The following is a 17,049-nucleotide window of genomic DNA, read 5'->3' on the forward strand; positions in this document are numbered from 1 at the left end:
ACACAACATCATTGAGTAATAGAATGAGTCATGTGGTGGGAAGGTTTAGGTCCATCTGTCTCAGTGTGGCTGGAAAATACTGCACTGTACAGGAGTCCATCGGCATTTAAAAACAAGATCCTCTAAGTGAAACCCTTATGCTACAAGCTTTTAACATTGTTACCAGCAGTGGCTCTCAACTGTGAGAAACATTATACATTAATCATAAAAATCCCCATCAATGTGTTGTAAAAACAACAACTTTTCCTTTTTTTTTTCTTTTTTTTTTTAACTGGCAGTACAACATGCTGGTTTGGGCTGAAGCTCATATTGAGAGTCAGACTCCATTTCCAGCTCTTTCATACTGTAATCCAGTCAGTGGCAGACATAAGGCACAGATGCTGTGGGGAGCCAGCGGATGATGGAGGGTGTCCAAAAACATGGAGGAGGAGGATGTGAGGGGGTGCGGTGGGCCACAGTGAGCATGTTGCAGCAGGCACCTTCAGAAGCATCACACAGACACAGCGTGGATTCAACCCCTGCCACCCATACTTCCCCGAAAAATGAACAAAATAAGATAAAATAAAAACCAAACCTCAAATAAATAGAAAAACAAAAACAAAAAACACACAGAACCCAAGAGGGAAGCGGAGATGGGAGGAGAATGCATGTGGTGATGCTGCCATGGGGCACTGTGTTTGCTTTGACCATGCTAAGCTAATGGTGGCTTGGTGGCACGGTACGGAAGGGTGGGTGAGATGCTAACATGTCCACTTGTCATGCAATAAATGTCGTAATGCCCGTGTCAGAAGCAGCCTCTCACTGTCGGCATGCTGTCTGAGTAAACACCGTCTCCTTCCCCCAACCCAGGGCCCACTTGGGAAAACTTACCATTAATGGGCACTTTTTAGATAGCAGATACATAAGAGGTTACGTATGTAAAGAGAAAGAGAGGAGAAGAAACAGGAGAGAGGGGATAAGCAACAATCCAGCATGAGAACCTGTTACAGTAGTGTTTGAGCTACTCTACAGGGCAAGATCACATGCCTTCTCAGTTCAAACTGCCTTGGTATAAAAGCCTAGTCAAGGGGGATGTTGAGTGGATGGATGGGGCAATTTCAACAGTGCAAGACAAAAAAAAACAAAAAAACAAAATAAAAAAAATAGAAAAAATAAAAACAAAACAAGGAAGTCATGGATTCAAAAGGGAAAAAAAAATAATGATAGTCTTTGGGGGAAAAAAAGAAGCTGCAATTGTTTCAGATCGCCGACTTGCATACGCTAATGAAGCTAATTATTTTTTTAAACGTTCTGACATTTTGAATTCCTCTCTCTAATTGCTATAATTTTATTTCCATTTGTGCTCGGGGGGTAACACCTGTATTTGTGCCATTTTCATTCTCTTTTTTTTTTTTAAAACTAGTGCGCGATGAAATCAGAAATGCAACCGATACTCTGTGATCTAATCAGTTTTGATCATTAACCTCGAATGATGAGACAATGCCGTGACTGAATGTGTCACAAACCGAAAGCATGTAACCTTTTCTGGCTGCTGTAATTTTATGTTAATCGTTTCACGCTTCATTAAATGCGGAACTAACATAAGCAGCTGTCACAAGAGCGGTGATGAAAGACACTGCTTTAAGTTGCACTAATGTGAAAAGGAAAAAAAACAACAAAAATGCAGCAGTGGTGCTTGTGGTGAAGCTGGAGTCGAGCTGCTTATTGCATCTTTCTTTTTGTCCTTGAGTATTAAATTATTACACTCCTAGTGCCCCACTTAGTAGCTACTTTGCGGGCTTCGCTGGTAGAAAATGCATCTGCTCGTGTAAGATGCCGCACTTTGGGCTGTTGTGCATCTTCAACAAAGGCCAGTAATAATTAACAGGAGAACAAAATGCTTTTTTATAATTCTATTTTATCACTGAACAAGACGAATAAACACTGGAAAAAACAAAACAAAACAAAAACAAGTAGGTCAATAGCAGTTAGCCAAAGGCAGAGGGAGCGACATTAAAAAGAATAATAGAAAAGGTTGTCGTTTCAGAGGGGAGGGGAGGAAGGGAGTTTAATGCATAGTGAGGAGAGAGGGGAGGGGAGGGGAGGGCAGCACAGCTAATGCTAGACTTTAAATGTTCAGACTCAACGCATCCTGCTTTTGGAAGTTCTGGCTAAAGGTGGAGAGGGTTGTGGGGGCTAAGTGAGAGCGTTTTTGGGCCTCCCTCTCACACAGTTTTTGCCTGTTGTGTCTCAGTGCAGCTGCTACGGCTCCAGCATGCTGTCGCCTCAGTTGCCGGGGCAAACTGCCCCCCGCCCCCGTTGCCCCTCTTAGACACTCCCCCACATCCAGTCCACATGTCTGTCCATGCATATGAGAGGTCAAACACGTATGTGACATCACACGCACGACACGCAATGCGGATGGGATGGAGTGAAACCAGCCTCAGCCCAGGAGAGCCCCCTCGTTGGACAGGAAGGGAGAGGAGGGGGGAAGAAGTTAGGGAAGGGTGGAGGAATAGGAGACGAGGAGGAGGAGGAGGAGGAGACGGGGAAGCAGCAGGCAGGTATGGAAGTGAGGAAGCCATCTTTAGTAAAAGAGCCATCCAAAAGAAAAGAATGAAACAAAAAAATAATACATAAAATAAATAAAAAATTGTGCTTTTCTTTGGCCTCACAGTTAGGTGTTCAAACAGCATTCTTACAAATGTAATGCACGGTCATTTTCTTTAGCATAGAGATAAGAATAAATACTCAACAGCAATGGCAAAAGGAAAAATTGTGTCTCACCTAAGATAGCAGTTGGCACAAAGGGATCTGCTCAAACCCCCAAACAATCGCAGAAGTTGGAGGAGGAAAAAAAGAGTTGCAGTAAATTAAAGATAATTAAAGATAACGCACAAAAATAACATGAACAGAAATTAATGGACAGCTTTTTGGTTTCTTGCCAAGCAGCATAACAAGAAACCGATCATATTTTAAATTCAAGCTAATTATACAGTAACTTTAGTTGATTATAAATCTAGCTGCCCTTTACCCCATTTAATCAATGGGCTGTGATCTGATTACATAAGACACTCAATTATGGATATTATTTGGGATAAACTGAAGTCATAATTAAACTGCTAAAATCCATCTTGGCAAAGTGATATAAAACATAACCAGAAATGTAGCAGAGTGTAAAGCCATCTAAAGTTAATCTAGCTGCTTTCTCATTTGTAAAATCGTTTTCTAATTTTTAAAGCAACTCTATTAGGTAAATTCATACCACACATTACAGAAATAGGCTGTAATTTACATAAAAAAAGAGCCCATAAAACTTCATCTCTTATTTATTTATTGTGGCGTTTCTATTTTTTCCCCTTTTCATTTCATCATTTGTTAAAAGCACCGCTTAGGCTGTGCAGTAAGCAGTTCTGTGTTGACATACTGGATTATAACGAGGAAATAGAATATGTTTACCTGGGTAGTATGAGTTGGTGGGGATAGAAGTACTGAGAGTGTTGGCTTTTGGTAGTGTGAAGGACGACGGTGATGATCCAGCTACAGATGGGGGGGAAGAGAACAGAACAAAAGGCATTAATAGTCTAATCTAGAGTTATTAATCGTGGAAGCAACTCCCACTGCAGTAAAATTCCAGTGTAATAATGCACTTTACAAGTCTTGCTTTTGAAATTTGCATGTGCTATAAAGGATCACTTTGAGGTTTCTGACTTACCCTGTGGGAAAAGCTACTTTAAGTACACAAATAAAATTCCTTTCACATCTACTAAATTGTGATGGAAGCAGAAATCTAGGAGACCTTGACGAAATTAAATGGAAACTCCACTGGCGACACCAAAAGAAGTAGGTGAGAAAATATGTGGCTTTGTGTTTTGGGCTGAGCCGTGCAAAGCACACAAGTATGAGAAATAAACTGCACTTAACCTCGTGGAGTCCAGGTTGATTTGGTTGATTTTGTAGACTTTGCATGCAATCCTTCTCGTCATTTTTCTGGTTCTTTAAAACAGCCTAATGCATTATGCATGCTGCTGTGTTTTTACGGCATTCGCCAAGTTACAAGTTGCTACAAGTTGCTTCTTATTTTGTCAATTTCACAAAGCCAGAGGCCGCAAGGAACCTGCATTACATTCAAATAATAAAGCTTTCCTTTAAAAATCCTCATGTCTAAATTATGATCAATATTAGTAAACATAGATTATGAAATCTATTCTGTCTCATTTATATACGCAAAATTCATTTTGAAAAGTTTGCAAAGTAAAAATGAAAAAAAAAGAGTTAAAAAAAAGCACGTTTAACTTGCACATTTTTTCCAAGTCTTCTAAAGTCCATGAATGCCTGCAAATCTCCAAAAGCATTAATAATTCAGTTTTTAAAGCTACTTTTAAAAAACAGTTAAAGATCAGTCAGTTGCTTTAAAGATATCATCATTAGGTAGCTTGACATTGAGATAGAGCAAAGGGGCCAGAGTAGAACAATAGTCACACAAACCATGGAGGAAGTGACATTTACTCCTAAGACTGTCATTTTCTCCTCATGCAACGTCAACAGAAATGCTAAGCCGACGGGGTTTACGCAGGCAGTATGTTCAGGACTATAATCTGTCAGCGATGATGTTTTGAGCCAAAACGACACGACCGACAATAACGTAAGGTCACGGAGTGTGAGAGGGCTTTCAACTGACAGGCAAAGTGAGAAATAATGCATTTAAATCATTTGCGCTGGCAGACAGAGGGGCCAGATTTGAACATCGACACTAACAGACAGTTAATCAAGGTCAAAGCATCTTTGGGGCTCAGCCCCTGCAGGGGTGTGGAGACAGAAGCTGCTGTGCAGTTTTAATCTGATGGTTTTGACTGGGATTATACTAGGTCAAGCCCTGGGTGCAGACTTAGCAGAGCCGTCCATCAACAAAGTATTAGTTTTAACCTGGGACAGAGAGAACAGGTTATCACACCAGAGCCCATCTAGTACGTGCTATGTGTTTCTGTCATGAATTGGAAACAGCATGAGTTTGGGACCTCGCGACGGATTTTTTGGAGCTCTAATGTCTGCTGATAAGCTTTAAGGTCAGCGTTGGGATTTCAAGAAGTCTTGAATATTGATCTCAATACAAGGCTCGCTTCAGGCTATTAACATGCGTTTGGACGACCATTTCTGCAACTGAACTAGCGTGGGCATTAGTGACAGTTAGCTGAAATGGTAAGTTTGCAGATTTCAGAGGAATTTTAATTAATTTAACAAAAATTAATTAGAGAAACTGAAGCAATTTAAAAGGAAATGTTTGAAAAGGGTGGATGAAACCCTCGAGGGGTTCTAAAGAAGGAAGTTTCCACTAGAGAGGAAAAAAACAATTTGATCAAAATCATATCAAAAGATGTTTATATCCAATTCTCTTCTGCTGAGTTGAAACAGCAGTTTCCCTGTAGAGGGACAACAGGCAGTTTCACAAGAGCCATAAAGTAATGTCATTTATGCTGACTACAAATATTGCGTATTAAAGCAAAAATAATCCCTAATGTTAAGATTGGTCATTAAAAATTTATTTTATACACTTTTTTTTCTTATATTATTGAGAAAACGTTGCACCGCCTTGTCTCACCACTTAGTTCTGATACCAGCATTATTAAGGACAAATGCAAGGATGTCTTTTGCAACCTCAAAACTCCAATATTTACCGGAGACATGACTTCAGGTCTTTTTCTTGAAAATATTTCTAAATCAACAGTTCATTGGAAAGCAGACCAAGGAAAACATTTTCAGGTTTTCCCAGGTTGAATATTTCCTGTGCAGCCAAGTCTGATTTCTTTCCCACCTGACCAAACCTAATAAATTGCTTCCACCCTGCTCTGTGAGTGTAACCGCATAAAAAGGGAGGTATGCCGATGTGGGGCCGTCTTACCTCGGCCGTTAAGAGTGAGGGCGCACTCGCTGCGGCCGTTAAGAGTGAGGGCGCACTCGCTGCGGCCGTTAAGAGTGAGGGCGCACTCGCTGCGGCCATTGAGCGTGAGCGCACACTCGCTGCGGCCATTGAGCGTGAGCGCACACTCGCTGCGGGTGTTCAGCGTATGGTTGTGTGTGTCCATGAAGGACAGTGCTTCGTCACAGTTGGTGCCCTGCTCTGTGTAGCTCTTGTCCATCGAGTTGACCATCACTGTCATCTCCTGGCGTGTGCTGCTCAGTGTCTCCTTGCGCTTCTTGGCCAGTTTCCTTCAAAGAGGAGACAAATAAAACTGATGAGGCAAAAACAGAAATGACACAGCTTACATTGATCTGATATGAAGCTAGTAGAGATGACTCATTCATATAATGAGATGGGTGAGCTAATGTGCCCTGAGCTGTGGTCACATTAGGTTTCATTAGGAACCAGATGTTTTCTCCCCAAGCAGTGAAATATGAATCCTGGAGAATGTGCAAAGGTGTGACTCTCTAACCCAAATACATCAGGCCCTGATGATTTAAAATTAGCTGGAGTATTTTGGGGTGAAAGAATTAGAGATGTGAACAGTGAACTGAAACAGTCAACCTGCTTTTATTGACCTACTTTGAGTTGATGCGCTAGAGCCTACGAGCAATCTGTCCCTGATCAAACACCATTAATGCACAGTGTACAAAACCTGTGTGCACAAATCCACATACTGTACATGGACATGCATTGGTTTTACCCAAAGAACAAACAAATCCAACCTCCACTCAAATACTAAAGACTTTTGCTGTTTTGACTGCAGTAAAAAAAATATCCTTGAACAGACAGCCGTATGACATACTTAGTGTTTTAGTGCAATTCTGTATCCGTTTATTAAATTTCATATGCAGTTTTACCATTTATTTGGATGCCTTTATGTACTAACATACCATTATAGTAGTGCAAATGTTAGCCATGTGCTCCAATCATTTTTTTTTAATATGTTACACCCCCCATTCCACCCATGTATGAAAGGTTCTGGCTCCAACTGGAAAACATGGCACCCAAAAGAAAGCTATTCTTTAAGCCCCAATTTGGCTCAAATTCAAAGCAGCGTCAACCTAGCTTCATATGCTAAGCTGTCTCTTCATATCCAGTCTGTGATGTTGAAACACTTAATATATGGTGCTAAACATCATCATGCATGACTGTGATTATGAGCATGTTGTATTACTGATGTTAGCAGTTATGTCACCAGCTTCACTATGGCTCACATCTCACGGCTGGTAGTAGAGCTCGACCGATATAGGATTTTTAAGACCAACACTGATATTTAGTGATTTAAAAACATGATGTTTCGGCCAAAATTTCTTTTTATTCTGACAATGCAGTTTAAAACAAAACTGTTTTTATAGTTACTAGTCATAGATGACTTGTTTATGCTGGATCAGCTGGTTGTTGTGCTTGTTCCAAACAGGTGTTGCTAACATGAGAACTGCAAAACGCCCTCTTGGTGGAACGACTATACAACATCCCTCCAACATGTTTGAAGGGCGTTCTCATGTCTCTGGTTTTAAAATTTAGTTTATCCGATGCTAATAAATAAGTATACAGTTAACGAGTAGCTATTATCCACTGATATATCAGTCAGGCTGTAGCTGCAAGCACAGCTGTAGAATTTTTTTCCTTTTTAAGAAGTGAAACTATTTATTTTGATGAGCTGTGAAAAGTAATTAAAACATGATGCGGTGTGATGAACCACTTGTGCTTACTTATTCCTCAACTCATTCTTATTTCCATTCTGGGTATTATAAATACAGAGGAATTAAATGACAATGTGTTTCTGGAATCAGTGAGTTGCACCTTCTATGTGCATGAAACGATTTTATACAATTTAAATATATAGATATATAAAAAAGTTGGACTTTTAAAATCTGTTCCAAACAAAGAGTCAACTGCTCTCTGCAGCCGACCTTGACCTTTGACTTCCTTGATTAAAAAGGATATTCACATAAGCGAATCACATGATCACCCGGATGAGTTAACTTTCCTATAATTCCACAAAAGATGAACTACAAAGGAATGGCAAACAGCTAGAGTGGGAACATACTGCAGCAACAGCCATATCTGATGCCTGCCACTGCTCTGTAGCTGGAGGGGAGCAAGTAGTGTAAGAATTAACTATGGCAGCCCTCACACTGATCCTCGCACTTTGTTACTCTCTGCGTGACCCCTCTGCCTATTTGGATTGCAGTCTCTCTCACGGACAACTGCTGTCTAATGATGCACTCCTGCTGCTTTGTTTTCGCAAATCTCCTCTGTTTATTCAATTTTGTCGCTGTCTCATGCCATATGGCAACAGGCCCCCACTGCCTTCAAACAGTCATTTGCTCTGAAGCCCGCGACGTGAGGCTAATAGTGGATCCGTTCTTCAGAAAGCAAAGTGACAAATTAGTGACATTTGTGTCTGCTGGACCCACTTTTTGTCTTCAATCTGCAATTAGAGCTGGGAACAAAATACCAGTGTTGTCTCTTTTTCCCCCCCATTATAGCTTCATATTGCAATAAGGAAGAGTGAGGATGGCAGGGGGATGCATATACCCCAGGCAATATTAAGACAGATTCGGCACTGTGTGCACTCATGGAGAAGACTATTAAGAACAACTATAATCCAGGTTTTAATACTGTATCACTGTTCTTATTTCTGAGCCTGCTAAATCTTGGATTTCCTCTTTCCTGGCCTGTGAAACAGTTGAAGAGAGAGCGCTGAAGATAAACGAGGCTGCACAGACTCCAGTGCCAAAATGAGAAAAGCACCAGCAATACTGGGATGTTTGCAAGGCACCGTGGGTGTTTGATGAAGATTAATTGGCATGCTATTGTTTCCTCATTTGTAAGAAGGGAAAAATTAATGATAGATGACTAGATTACAGGGCCTGATATGATGAGAGAGATAGTATAAGGAAGTGTATATTGGAGTGTTTTTGGGTGTTGATGAATGTGACCATTTATTTTATCCCTGGAGAGTTGGAGTAAAGCTGCACATGGAACAATGTCAACAAAAAAATGATAGTGATTACTTGCAGGCATGCCCAACAATAAAATCCAAAATAAATGTGCATATGGGAGGGGGCTGAGACATACAGATGGCAGAGGTGTTTGTAGAAGTAAAGACAGTGCAAACACTCCAGGTAACTATATCAGGCAACTCTCATTAGAGAGATTGTCTTTGGTTCAGTACATGACAAGCCTGGCATATCTAGGATCTAAATGAGCACAGCTCCCAACTCCGTGAGTTCAGCTACAACAAAAAGGCTGCGGCACAAATTTTATGTCTGCAAATGTTTGCCAGAATGTGTGTTCTGTGGGAGGTGACGCTGTTGCGACTTCTAAAACAAGAGCTTCAAAACCTCAAGCTCAGCATGGTCGGCCTCATTTCAGCATCAGATCAGCCTAAACCTTTTGACACTGGGACAAAGAAGGCTTCATTAAAAGATCCACACACACATTCGTGGTGGATGAGTGTGTGCGCACGTTTTAGTTGACTGACATCCAGCTGGGAGGGGCAACAGAAGCATCTTTGATTAACCCAGTGGGGGCATTTCGGTAGCTGTTTGCACCGAGTCTCATTTCAAACTTCTCTTCATCTACAAAGCAAACTTCCATTAGGTTGTCGTATCTATCGGTAAAGGTATTAGGATCAAAAACAGACTTAATACTGTTCATTGAATGTACAATTCATTTCAATTACTCTATCAAGTCCGAAAAAACGTAAACAATGACGGGGCCTCTTCATTAAATTTTCTAAGGGGCCCTTTATCTATAGAAACTAAAAAAAGAATGAAGCAACAAAAACACAGAAGCAGCACACGGTGCTTCTGCTCCTACTCATTCAGAAACCAAAACAACATAATGACAAATAAAGCTAGAAAAAAACATGGTAGGTACTGCTGCTTTTCTGGGCACAGGCTATTTTTACAAAAGAGATTCTTAATCTCAATGGTTTCATTCAAGGCTAAGCAGACATCATTGGTTAAAAAAAAAAAAAAAAAAAAAAAGAAAAAAAAAAGAGGGTATATTAAAAATATTCACCAACTGTAAATATAACTGATTAGCCATAAGACCTGAACCAAATAGCTCATTACCATTGCATATATAAAAGTACACATCCAAACATTACATAACTCTATTCCTTGATATGAATGGCCCTTTTCATCAGGAGACCCTTAATATGAATGAACATGGCAAAGAGTTCAAGGTGTTAACTTCTCAAGATTAAGTATTTGAGAGATGTGCTGGAAAAAGTAAGTCCGACTGATGGGACTTTGAAACATCACATAATGCTTAAAAACACTATTAGCACTTCAGCCTTTTTCCCCCTAATACGGACCTACGTCAACATGCAACACATTTGCATAATGCCCGTCTAGATGCTGGGTGGTGCGCCCTAAACAAAGCTAATAAACAGCTGTCTAAAAGTGTGCCATTTTTATTTACTAGCTCAAGCCACTCTGCTAGCGCTAAAATGTCCCAGTCACAAGCAAGCCACTCCGACTATAGTGGATTCGTTTTATTTTTAAAGGCACTCTCCAGAAAACAATAGCAAAATTGTTATTGTTAGCCTGTGCTATTTTCTGAACTCATGCTTAACTGAACTGCAGCAAACATCTAAACGTCACAGCCAATGCTCTTGCCTACATTTTGCTAAGGTATGGTAAGGTGAAACAAAGGGGATACAAACATTACTGAGCAGGTGGTTTTAATGTTGTAGCTGAAAAGCGTATATAGCCCATCCATCTATCCAGCCACTTATCCATCTATCCAGCCACTTATCCATCTCACCTGTCACTGGTTGAAATATACCAGTTTATCAAAAAATTTGTTAGAATTTTCAAAAAAAAAAAACCACCAGTTTTTAATAGGCAAACTACATTCACACCATTTCCAAAACCTATAGTGGCCATTTTTTACTATGCTGGATGAACAGATGTTTTGTGACTCGGCGTTTTATAATGTATCTATCATTTAAACTCCATCATTCCATGCTTGACATCTTTTCGGCCTGCTCGAGGTGCTCTTCCTCATCAACATGCAGAGCTTGTAGGTGCAAAACTCTGCAAGGCTTGTACCAATTAATGTGATTCTTGCTACATGTTCGACTTGTAAGGTTTAATGAAGGTGTTTGCCCTGAGCACATTGTGTTATACATTGTACATTTAGCAGGCCTCCTATTCTGACATCGAGTGTAGTGGCGATGACTATGAAAAATGAGATTTATGAAGAATTGGGACAATGATTTATACGTCTCCATATGTGTCTTTCCCATTTTGCTGTATGAAGAAATCCATATAGTTATTACAGTTTAACAAACTACCAACTATTTAGAGCTTACTCTCTCGTTCGTAAATACAATGTTGCGAGACAGATTGGTATTTTGGCAGGGAAAGTGGCGTGCAGGTTGCTTTATTATTTACCAACAATAAACAGTCACTATGCATCTATTATCATTGATAGATTAACATATTATCAGTATTTTTGTTGTTGGAGCTGTGCCGTTTGGTGCAGACTGTGTTGTAGAACTGAGGGGAATTACAGTTGGATACAATATTTAATCAAATTTTAAACGATAAAATCTGTCATAAAATAATTGCAGCAACATTAAAAAAAATAATATAAATGCTTTATGCAAACAAAACTAAAGGGCAGGCTGTGCAGCTTGTGAGGTGGATTTTGAAATTTAAGCGCCAACACAGTATTTGATGTTATATTTAGTTAAAGATTATCATTGGTTTGGCACATTAAACTGATATATTGTAATATATTTGTATAGTAACAAAGATAAAACTTATATCTTTCTTTTTTAATTGTTTAAAAACAGTCATTTGCTTTTTTCTTCGATGAAGAAGTGTAAAGAGACACGTTAAGTTTCACATGTTACATGCTCAGTGTAACAACACCCAACCACCCTCATTGCACCACGCCAATTGATCTCAACTGTCCCCACCAGCAGCAGCCACAGCGGCCGGTATGACCACTTGTTTAAAGAACGGTCATATATTTGATCACACATGTAACCGCATTGCTAATGAGCACTGTGATTGATGTGCTGCGTGTTAGCCCTCCCAGCCACCTCTGGCACTATACCTAAAGTGCATATTTTGGCGAGTGCAGTACGCTCTCATGCCTTTAAAAGACTTTGATGAATGCATGAGAGCATTAATGGTTTTCATCAATTGTAGAGGTGTTGCAAGCTCATAGCAGACTTCAGAATTTCAGAGACTGCTCAAGTGGAGGTTGTCTAAAAATGCAGTCTTTTATTAAGTTGACAATAGAAACCTTGGAAATATTGAGCATATGAGTTATATTTGTTTGTTAGCTGGGCTTAGACTGCTTGAGGCGTATAAAGCCTCCCTACACAACACCTCAGCAGTGAGATGCAACCTTTCAGCTTTCACATAACTCCAGGAAAAAAATAAATAATTAAGAGTTCTTCCCAATTAGCTGACATGAATATGCACTTCCCTCATGGGAAATGCTTTGTTCCATTCTAGCTTCGCTGACATATGACACGAAAGGTATACACAGGAGGGGGGCAGACTGGGAGCCGTACTATCGATTCAAATATTTTCCATTTTAAATACCAGCTACTCATTGCCCACAGCTGCATCACACACATCACATAGTAAAGAAGGCCTAGTGTTTAAAATCCTTATGCATTTAACTGATGACCTATTATACCTTTCGATAACATATGTTAACAAAAAACTAAAAAGTTAGTCAAATCATTAATTTTTTTGTCATGTGAATATTACTTTCTGAATGTGTATTATATTCTTTAGCAACTGAAGAATAAATATGCATTCTGTAAGAAAATGTTCTGAGGCCTTCGCAGCGTTGTAGATGTTTCATTGTAGCAGTTGTGCAGAGGCGATGTACTTGTTACAATGAACCTGCGAAAGAGTTAAAATATGGGGGGGGGGGGGGGGGGGGGGGGGGAAAGTATACCTGTCTTTCTTTCTCTCTGTATCTATATTAAAAAACTTTTTCCTCTAGTGTTATGTATGCCTATATTGCAGCATATACAGCACATTTTCTCAAGGGGACCATTAATCCTTCTTTACTAGCCTCATATCATGTTGTTATCTTGACACTTTTAGAGGGGAGTCACAACATTTGGCATTCCACTATCACCTCACTGCCACAGAAATCAACACTAAGGGAAAAAAATGCCTATTTGAAGGGATTTTCCAAAAGCTTTTAACATGGGCTGTCTTCTGAACACATCCAGTAAACTGGTGGAATGTGTTAATTTAAGTGACCTGGAACCTGCCAATCAGAGCAAACACAATAAAGTGCATCACTATGACACCACTATCACCAAAATTTGCTAATAAATCCAAAATTTCTGATGTAAAATGATTAATTGAAGCATTTCAATGAATCATTGTACGTGCTTCTGTTGTACGCTTCTTGAAGAACTGCATTGACATTTTTTTTGGCAAGGAATCGGCTGTTTTGATAAAATTCTCCTCCTTTTAAAAATGTGCATCAAACCAAGAGAAGAACACGTGTAAGTAACAATAAAATACCAAGAATACAAAACTGCTATTTTGATGATTTCACAGCAACCAATATTTTCTTGCTTAGCTTTGGCCGATGTGTGCGCTCAGCTTTGAAGGCACTACTCTTCTAAGTCATTGGGGCTTTCCATTCTAGACAGCTGTGATCTAAAATGAGTGACACTCGGAGTATTCAGGGTTGTATTATCTCCAGGTGTATTCTGAGATTTTCTTTGATGCGAGGCAGCCTCCATTCTCTTCTCTGATCACAGTCATCTCAAGACAGATTAGTCGGCATCCATCACAAAGACTACAGAGGGAGCCTATGAGCTACAGCAGGGAAAGCAGAGCTGCAGAATAAGCTTCTTTACCATTCAGCAGTGTGATGTGGAATCATCTGTTACATTAAGAGCGCATAAAGGCGCGCTTCAGTTATTGTTTTGTGATGTCGGAGACATTGAAATAGAATAGAGAGATATTCTATGATCACATCAGCTTTTTTTGTAGTGATGCAAGCATCTTGTTAGCTAAAGACACAACTCCACCATCACCATAGAATCAATGGGATGGTTGCGCAAAATAAAAAAAGGTCCAAAAACCATGCTGGATAAAAAAGAAAAAAAAAAAAAAAAGGGGGGGGGGGGGAGAAAAAGCATGAGAAATTTGAGATGATTTGATGAAAGTGTGACAGGATGGTGTGGGGGGTAAAGAATACTACAAATTATCACATGCACATGGAGCCAAATCGATAAAGTCAACATGTTAGCGATGTTCAAAATTTGTGGGTAATTAAACTACAAGTGTGGTTAATCAGGCTCAGAGTTATCAATTGCATCTGAAGAGTATATAAAAGTTTAGAAAAAGTGAAATATTTGGACTAGCTCATTGAAGTTCTGGGCACAACTGAAGTGTAGATGCACTGCGATAAGCACTTCAAAAAAAAGAAAAGAAAAAGAAAAAGAAATCTAGCTTTGACAAGTCAACAGAGACGAAATCATTTGAGGCAAATGAAAAATTCACACTCAATAAAAAAAAAAAAATAAAAAAAAAAGCAGTGGTGCTGGATTGATTTTTTTTTTTTTCTTCTCTTTCACAAGATGAGTTCGGCAGCAGTACAATCATTAAGGCAGTTAAGTTCATCATCATTTGATAAACAAACTCCTTATAAATCTGGCAGAAACTACGTCTGCAATAACATCTCTGTGGCAGGTTTATTTTGTGGGGGTGTAGGCGTGTCTTTCTTCTTTTCATCAGAAGTTGAGCCAATGTGACATACATTGTGATCTGTTCATCGTGTGGAGATGCATTGGAGTGGCGTCCTCCGTTCCTCCAGCAGAGATTACAGTTGGGCCTCTGTAATAGCTCTGGGCAGGAGGAGGATGACATGGCTCTTTGCATGCATGGGAAACAGTGTGTGGGTGAGAAGCATGGCACTAACATTACACAAAGTGGTTACTTACAGGTAGTAAGTGTAGGAGTGATAGGTTCTTCTGCCGAGTGGGGTGGTGGTAGGATTTAAGCAGTGGAGGAGGGGAGGGGATGGAATGAAAAGGAAAGAAAAAGTAAAAATATATTAATGTTTGAAAAAAGAGAAGAAATGAACAAAATCAGATATGGTGGCATACGTGGAGGTAAACTAGTGATCGTGAGGGCAAAGGTGATCGCTTGGAGTCATGTCATGCTTTGGTAAGGGGTCTCAGTACAGTACCAAAACCCCCTTTTATGAACACATAATTTGATACACCTATAAAAAAAATTACCATATCTGACCTCCAAGGTTGAAACTTAATGAGACGTTTGAATGTCTAAACACAACTCTGATTCCCTGTTGATAACGGTAAATTACACAAAATTCAACCAATGAAGTCATCTCCATCTCCGGTTTGATTAAGGCTAATTGAAAACAATTCCATTACTGTGTGCCGATTTTCACACCCACCCACTGATTGCTGTGCTACGCAGAAAGGCCCTGCTGTATGAAGAATCTTATATTACCGTCAAAAATAAACATGAAACACAGTGATTATATCAGTGCATAACTATGTCTTCCCACTCAGCTACATCTACTTGATCTAATGTGCTGACCTTTAGACTTGAATTCGAGACATGCAATTTCATATCAAAAGGGCAAATTATATGCAACGCACAATAAGTTTTACTTGGGAATGAAGAAATCTCTGCAGAAACTGGCACTGTATTATTTTAAGCCTCGCCGTGGACAAAAGGGGGTTGATATTTGCTGAGCTTTAGCTCCCCTGATTGCTGGGATATGTACAGAAGACCTCTCTCCAGTATTGGGTCCGGGGCTAATGTAAACTTAGCCTTCAGTTATACGGCCATCCTCTTTGATTTTGAGCCTTTCATCACATTTTCTTTCTTATCTCCTTCACGCCTCTCTCCGTACCACGGCACTCAAAAACATATTTCTTACCCATCCCAGTGTCACTGAGGCGCTGCACATTTGTTTGAGGGTGCCGTGGAAACGGATTAATTTTTCATGGCACACTGTATCTCATGGCTGTAAACAGCCTTAATGGGGCGTATCAACATAATCAAATTAATTATTTACTACGACACTGACAATGCTACTGTTTGAGGGAAAAATATACAAACTGATGAAACTGAAACTACTTATTTGTTGGTGCTCTGCAAGTAAGTTCAGCCACTTCCACAAATCTGAAATAGTCATTCAAAAACTAAAAGGGGGGAGGGGGACGAAAAAAAAAGCTTACCTTTTCTTCATGAGCAGCACCACTCCTAAGAAGATGATGACAAAGAGGAGGATACCGGCGATGACCCCTGCGATCTTTACGGTGTGGTCAGTTTGCTTCTCGGGCTCCACTGCATCAGGCTTATGAGTGGCTGCTCCTGAAAAACACAGTGATGGATAAGAGTCAAACAAATGGAGCACAGATTCGAGCACATCTCGTGACCATTTTATGTTGTGCCACATTAAGCCAATACCCAAGTACTAATCTATATATTCAGTATATCTTCTCACTGATTTGACAGTGTGGAATCAGTGCACCAATATTCCAAGGACCATAAATATTAGTACAAACAAAGACTAATGCTAATCCTAACAGCAAGTGACTCCCTATTGTCCTAAAGACCACCTCTAGCTCTGCCCTTAGTGGACATCAGCGCTCTGTGGATCAAGCTGCACTGAGAGAGATAAGTGCATACCATCTTTACCCTTGGTTAATCACATTTGAGGCAAATGGTTGCTGGGCTGTAGAAAAATGTAAGACGCAGGGCGGGAAAGATAATGCCCAAGAAGATAAAAATGACTGAAATAACAAAAACATTAAATATTAGCCTGAAAGGAGATAGCCAACAACGAGAGGCACAAAGAGAGAGGAAGATGTGGGAGAAAACAGCTTGTTTTTAACAGCATCTGTTCCTTGAGAAGTGATAAGAAGCACTCAGAAGGCAATGCTGCCAGAATCACAACTGTCCACCTCAACAACACCATTATTCCTTGTCACCAGAGGTAAATTTAGAATGACAAATTGTTATGTCAAATATCTTAGAGTGAGCTTCCTTCTCTCTCCAGAATTGCCATTTTCTCTTCCTATCAAAAAGTTAAATATCCATCCCGGGCCGGCT

The 17,049-nt window shown here is 39.9% G+C and overlaps 1 protein-coding gene across 6 annotated transcripts in view; it reads right to left on the reverse strand.

Annotated features, from left to right (window-relative positions):
• Window positions 1-17,049, reverse strand: part of LOC101487566 (protein tyrosine phosphatase receptor type M) — a 158,427-nt gene that overhangs the window by 35,853 nt on the left and 105,525 nt on the right. For 3 of the 6 annotated variants that reach the window (XM_076876440.1, XM_076876441.1, XM_012920228.4), the window contains exons 15-19: window positions 16,173-16,308; window positions 14,901-14,930; window positions 5,879-6,186; window positions 3,439-3,519; window positions 2,767-2,793 (exon numbers count right to left, since the gene is read on the reverse strand). In XM_076876440.1, coding sequence (XP_076732555.1) covers window positions 2,767-2,793; window positions 3,439-3,519; window positions 5,879-6,186; window positions 14,901-14,930; window positions 16,173-16,308 — 582 coding nt within the window. The remainder of the gene's footprint in view (window positions 1-2,766; window positions 2,794-3,438; window positions 3,520-5,878; window positions 6,187-14,900; window positions 14,931-16,172; window positions 16,309-17,049) is intronic. The other 3 variants (XM_012920229.4, XM_076876442.1, XM_076876443.1) reach the window with 3 other exon arrangements.

Source organism: Maylandia zebra, linkage group LG18, assembly GCF_041146795.1.
Source record: "Maylandia zebra isolate NMK-2024a linkage group LG18, Mzebra_GT3a, whole genome shotgun sequence".
Taxonomy (NCBI): Eukaryota; Metazoa; Chordata; class Actinopteri; order Cichliformes; family Cichlidae; genus Maylandia; species Maylandia zebra.